Source organism: Limulus polyphemus, unplaced genomic scaffold, assembly GCF_000517525.1.
Source record: "Limulus polyphemus unplaced genomic scaffold, Limulus_polyphemus-2.1.2 Scaffold4353, whole genome shotgun sequence".
In the NCBI taxonomy this organism is placed as follows: domain Eukaryota; kingdom Metazoa; phylum Arthropoda; class Merostomata; order Xiphosura; family Limulidae; genus Limulus; species Limulus polyphemus.
Genome location: NW_013669963.1, coordinates 14517 through 20757, shown reverse-complemented (window position 1 = coordinate 20757; position 6241 = coordinate 14517). Strand labels below are relative to the sequence as shown.

Below are 6241 nucleotides of genomic sequence, written 5' to 3'. Positions count from 1 at the left end.
AAAAACCCTGCCAACACCAAAAATAGCGACCCCGTATAGATACGGGAAAAAGCTACAGAAGAAGAAGAAGTTGGTTTTATTATGATTGACTTAACATGGAATTTGATGATGGAGAATATATAAATATACTTCTTATGTGTGGATATGTATAATAAATGCAAATTTGAAGGTTTCCATATTTTCTCATAAACTGCATTTTTTTTAAAAATATAAATCCCAGATTTCATTCTATATATGACAAGTTTTACCCTGTTTTTAAATTCATTTCTACTCTGATACTTCCTACTGATAGAGATTACATTACAGAAATACTCACTGAAACTTTTCACATCAAGTTCAACAATGAATAGTAACTATACACTTGGTTACAGTGAGTTGTATTATACGTTAGCACTTGCAGAAACATGTTGCAGGGCTTTATGATAACGAGGTGGAGAATAGCCAGTAGTTTCAGTTTCACATGATATTCTCCTGATTATTGATGTAGAACATTCATAAACTTTTTGTTTTTCCTAGGATCAAAGTTAACTTTTAATAAACTCTACAAGCTATCAATTGCCATACTGTATGTAAAAGCTGATATTTGCATGAGGTCAGAAGTGTACTACAATATAGGCTTATCATTCTGCTAAATTTATTGAAACTAAAGGAACATATTGTGATCTTGTCTCTATTAAAATAATTGAGCCTGTAATAATAATATTTTACACCAAATTCAAACAAACTAAGAATGCAAGGTTAAACTGTTTTGGTTGGTTGGACAACTCAACAATTAGTTCACACATAAAAAGAATGACTCAGAAACAAAGACAAATAACAGTTTTAAAATGATTTCCTCTATTACGTAACAAATACTGAGAATAATGAAATTCTCACCTGTCTGAAGTCCACCCACAAAAAGAAACCTGCTGCTGATTCACACACAGGAAGGCCTAACTTTTCTAGCTTGTTTTTACTCAGTTGATAAGTCTTAGCCAATCGTGAACAATTCTCTTTAGTAAATGTTTCACACCATTCTGAAACATGAAATATTATAAAGATAAGACTCTAGTAAATGTTTCACACCATTCTGAAACATGAAATATTATAAAGATAAAACTCTAGTTAATGTTCACACATTCTGAAACATGAAATATTATAAAGATAAGACTAGTAAATGTTCACACCATTCTGAAACATGAAATATTATAAAGATAAGAGTCTAGTAAACGTTTCACACATTCTGAAACATGAAATATTATAAAGATAAGACTCTAGTAAATGTTTCACACCATTCTGAAACATGAAATATTATAAAGATATGACTCTAGTAAATGTTTCATACCATTCTGAAACATGAAATATTATAAAGATAAGACTCTAGTAAATGTTTCACACCATTCTGAAACATGAAATAGTATAAAGATAAGACTCTAGTAAATGTTTCACACCATTCTGAAACATGAAATAGTATAAAGATAAGACTCTAGTAAATGTTTCACACCATTCTGAAACATGAAATAGTATAAAGATAAGACTCTAGTAAATGTTTCACACCATTCTGAAACATGAAATATTATAAAGATAAGACTAGTAAATGTTTCATACCATTCTGAAACATGAAATATTATAAATATAAGACTCTAGTAAATGTTTTATACCATTCTGAAACATGAAATATTATAAAGATAAGACTAGTAAATGTTTCACACCATTCTTAAACATGAAATATTATAAATATAAGACTCTAGTAAATGTTTCATACCATTCTGAAACATGAAATATTATAAATATAAGACTCTAGTAAATGTTTCATATCATTCTGAAACATAAAATATTATAAAGATAAGACTCTAGTAAACGTTTCACACCATTCTTAAACATGAAATATTATAAAGATTGAAAAAATCAGTAAAATTAAATTTTTCTAACATAATGACATACAGCTTACAAAACTTGTAGACTGACATAACATTATAATAATCTACTCCATGCTTCCCATAGGGAATGAACCCCAAATTTTAGCATTCTAATTCCTCTACTTTACTGTTAAGCCATATAATTAATAAACATCATTAACGTTTTGCTGCAGTTTATAAACAGAAATAATAGAATTTGCTACGAGTGATGTTTATTCTTTTTTGGATATTTTCCTAAATTACAAGATCACACTAGCCCACCGTGACCCGTTGGGTCACCCACTATTCAGAGGTTAAGAAGAATTCAAGCTAATTTCAATATTGCACCAAAATGAAGGTTTATTTTGAGATAATTTAATTAAATATTTCAATCCATTCGTGTTATTCATAATTCAAGAAAAGATATTTGATTGTTGATCGGGAGTAAAAGGAAAGATCATTTCATTTTTCAAAGATGATGGGAACATTGACAGGGAAATAGATTTGAATGAAGAAGTTTCGTAAAGAGCGCGAACGGTAGTGTGATGTAAAATTACTCATGCTAGAAATTTTCATAAAAGTGACTCAAAAAATGGCGCTAACTCGGTAACCCGTGGCCCGATTTTAACGAAACTTGTTTTATTCTGTTTCTAATCTCATTTCATTACAAGTATGTATTTAATTATAGACAAACAATCTCAGAGTTTTAGTAGTATATAGATAATTCAAGTATATATATAGTACTTGTAGTTTTAAAAAAAACTGTGTCAAACAGGTGTCATACAATTATTACTTCAAAAACAGATACAAAACAAGCCATATGTTAGCACTCAATCAGCAGTCGTTTCTCAAGTAAAATCACACTACTGGTGTGTAGTTGGTGCTTTGTTGATACATTTTTGTAGTTATCCATTACATTCCTGATTAACAAATAAACTACCACAAAAGAAAATATGTCACATACAAAGCAAACAATAATATGCAGGTCAAAGAACAATGGGATAAGTCCTCAGAATAACAGGAAATTTGATCAGGAATATTACCGAATCTCTGAATAACTGAGTATGAAAAGGAAAGAGACTGGAAACAAGGTAATGCACGAAATGAACAACCTGTATTGATTCACAAACAAAGTGTGTGTACTTGCTGTTGTTACATACAGGATGGTCACTGTTACTGGATCTTCTTCAATATCATGTACCAGACTGTTTAAATCCAATGTTTCATAGTGCCCAAGAAATGTCATAATTATACAAAGCAATTAGCTCTGGCCACATGATTGGCTATTCTCATTCAAACATAGGTAAGGGTGTAAACTCAAAACACCACCGCTTCTACCATTGAAGGACTCTGCTGTTGACATTTTTGTACAACATGTACTACTAGAGCAATAATTCTCATGGGCAGAACAGGTAATATCTCCTAGAGAATGACAGATGAACAAAGGCAGCGAAAATGGCATGAACTTAACAGCTTTATCAACATTTCATGTCAAACCTGGATATTTACAGAATAAAGGATACATTTAAAACAATACTACGATAATATAAGAAGGTAGAGATTCACAGCATATTTATATACCAAAATATAACAGGTACCAAGCCTGGAATAAAACTATAGAAACCAAAATAACATATATTCATTATTATAAAACAATATCAAGTATAACTATTGTTATGGTGTGAAGCTGGAGAAGCATAAAATACTTCATTTGTCATAAGACGTTATGTTAGGCTTATTATAGTTTTAACACTACATTCCTAATCTAGTCACTTGTAAAAGGTGTTTACACCATAACAATTGTTGTTGTAACAAATTGCCCATATAAATAGTATTCTGACCACTACTGTGTTCATTATACATCGTCAGTAATGGATATGATGAATCGAGTGTGGTTGAAATGCCCTTGTTATACACTTCTAATTCTTGAAAACCTGTAAGCGGCTAGATTAGGAATGTAGTGTTAAAAATATAATAGGCCTAACTTAGTATCTTATAGCAAATATAATAGGCCTAACATAGTATCTTATAGCAAATATAATAGGCCTAACATAGTATCTTATAGCGAATATAATAGGCCTAACATAGTATCATATAGCGAATATAATTGAGTATAATTAATAGTAACTTTCAACCATAGTAAGCAATAACTTTCTTTAATAATACAAAGCCAAAACTTACGCAAGTCTTCCATTAAGTAAGCACTAATGTTCATCACTGAAGATGGTATTGTACAAAAGGAGGATCCCTCTTTCAAAACTGTTTGCAAGGATTTGTTTCTCGTGTAAATAACACCTATTCGAAAACCTGCTAGTGCAAAATCCTGAAAAGCCATATAAAAGAAAAATTAGTTGCAGGTAAAATATAAATATGTGTGTGTGTGTGTGTGTGTAAATCTAAACTCTCATATATAAAGAACACACACATATATATATATATATATGTACACACAAAACTAAACTGAGTTAAATATGCTGAATTTGCACAAGTTGTTTCATGTACGACTTAATAAGAGGAAATGAAATAACATTTTACAAGATTAATCAATCTACACAAATCTTCTCAGGGCAAGGTAATAAAGAAATATACTCTTAACTTAATAAAACTAAAACACTACACCATTAACTTAATGAAACTAAAGCACTACACCATTAACTTAATGAAACTAAAGCACTACACCATTAACTTAATGAAACTAAAGCACTACACTATTAACTTAATGAAACTAAAGCACTACACCATTAACTTAATGAAACTAAAGCACTAAATCATTAACTTAATCTTTAGTTTTACCGAGAATTATTAAGTAATGTTCTACTAACTAGCATAGCCTTTGCCGGTCTTCTCAAAACCTAGAAAAAAGTATAGAATAAAACTTTCTACTAATTATGATCAGTCTGTTTAAGTCTTCTATAAATTATTCATTCTATAATGAAGTAAAAAAGAGACTGTGTTATACTTACCTTACTTAAACCATACAAAATGTGAGTTCTTTCAGGATCAGGAATAGGCAGTGTCAAGGTACTTTTAAATTTGACGTTTTTGTCATAAACTGAAAGTGCATACACTTCATCCATAATAGCATGTATTCTGTGCCTACAGCATGAATGAAATAATTTTTAACATTAAAATATGTGACTTAAACAATCAAAAAAAAGGAGAAAATTAAAATTTATTTTAAAATTATCATTTACGATTGATAATTTTTGTTTCATTAGGTAAATGGGAAGTACCACATCTCATTACAACTTATCATATAAAAAGTTCTGACTGATTACTAGAAAAATGGAACTTCCCACATACAGTCAAGAATAAGATCCCCAAATGTTCAAATATATTTCAAGGTCAAATATGAAAGTACAGGATCAATGTTATTTATCTATTAATTCAATAAGAACAGAAGAAATGTATGTTTCTAAAGACTTCTTGAAGTAGAATCTTAAGTGCAATGTATAATGTCACTGTGTGTACAGATGTATCAAAGTGTAGAGATTTGTTTTCTATAATGAAAACCTTGAGACTTTATTAATAACACGAGTCGTATAGAATACGTTACAATTTTATGGGTAAATCATAAAGTTTACTAAGTTCATATCTCTATGGACTGTAATATTATACAAAAGAAAAATATACCCTGCTCAACTTGAGACAGAATGTCAATCTTTGAAAAAATAAAAATAAATGTTACGTTGAAATTTGCGAATCCATAAAGAAGCAATTTGTTTTTTAGACCCTTAACAACAGACATACATCATAAGAAATGTAACAATAGGCATACATCATAAGGCAGTTTAGTTTGCAGCAAAGCCAAATGAACAAATTCACCAATAAGATATTTAACCTAACACTAAAAATTAGGTAAAATGCCTTGCAGAATTATACATAGGTATAATCACACTTCGTATGATGAGCAATCTTTATGAAATGACGTGACACCATTAACATAAGCTGTAGTGTCATCAGCAGTTTGTTCACACCCCTTATATTTCATTCCTGGAAGTCTGCCGATCATCTGATAGGATAACGTCACCAAGGTTAGACTTATGGTTGGAGTAATATGTCCGAACTATTTCTGAGAAAGAATATTCAAATAGCAAGATTGTCAAATGAAGTAAAATCAAAAGAAACATCCTTTTAATAAAGTGAAATACTCATGCAACAATTAAAGCCAGGTAAGAGCAACAACCCGCCCACACAAAGTGGAAATAATAGTTATGAAATATACTACTTTTCCACCCCATAAAAAAACTAATAAAAAATAGTGTAAAGAAGTTGGGCATATCTCCTACTACCACTAACATGACAATAAACAAGGGTTTTGAAGGACCACAAAAATCAATAGTGTAAAGAAGTTGGGCATATCT

The 6241-nt window shown here is 30.2% G+C and overlaps 1 protein-coding gene across 1 annotated transcript in view; it reads right to left on the bottom strand.

Moving 5' to 3' along the window:
* Nucleotides 1-380: 380 nt before the first annotated feature.
* The window catches only part of LOC106471013 (1-aminocyclopropane-1-carboxylate synthase-like protein 1), a 19890-nt gene continuing 14029 nt past the window's right edge, over nucleotides 381-6241 (bottom strand). Inside the window, exons 5-8 of the mRNA XM_022399642.1 lie at nucleotides 4841-4973; nucleotides 4059-4200; nucleotides 877-1016; nucleotides 381-512 (exon numbers count right to left, since the gene is read on the bottom strand). Of these exons, the coding sequence (XP_022255350.1) occupies nucleotides 381-512; nucleotides 877-1016; nucleotides 4059-4200; nucleotides 4841-4973 (547 nt within the window). The remainder of the gene's footprint in view (nucleotides 513-876; nucleotides 1017-4058; nucleotides 4201-4840; nucleotides 4974-6241) is intronic.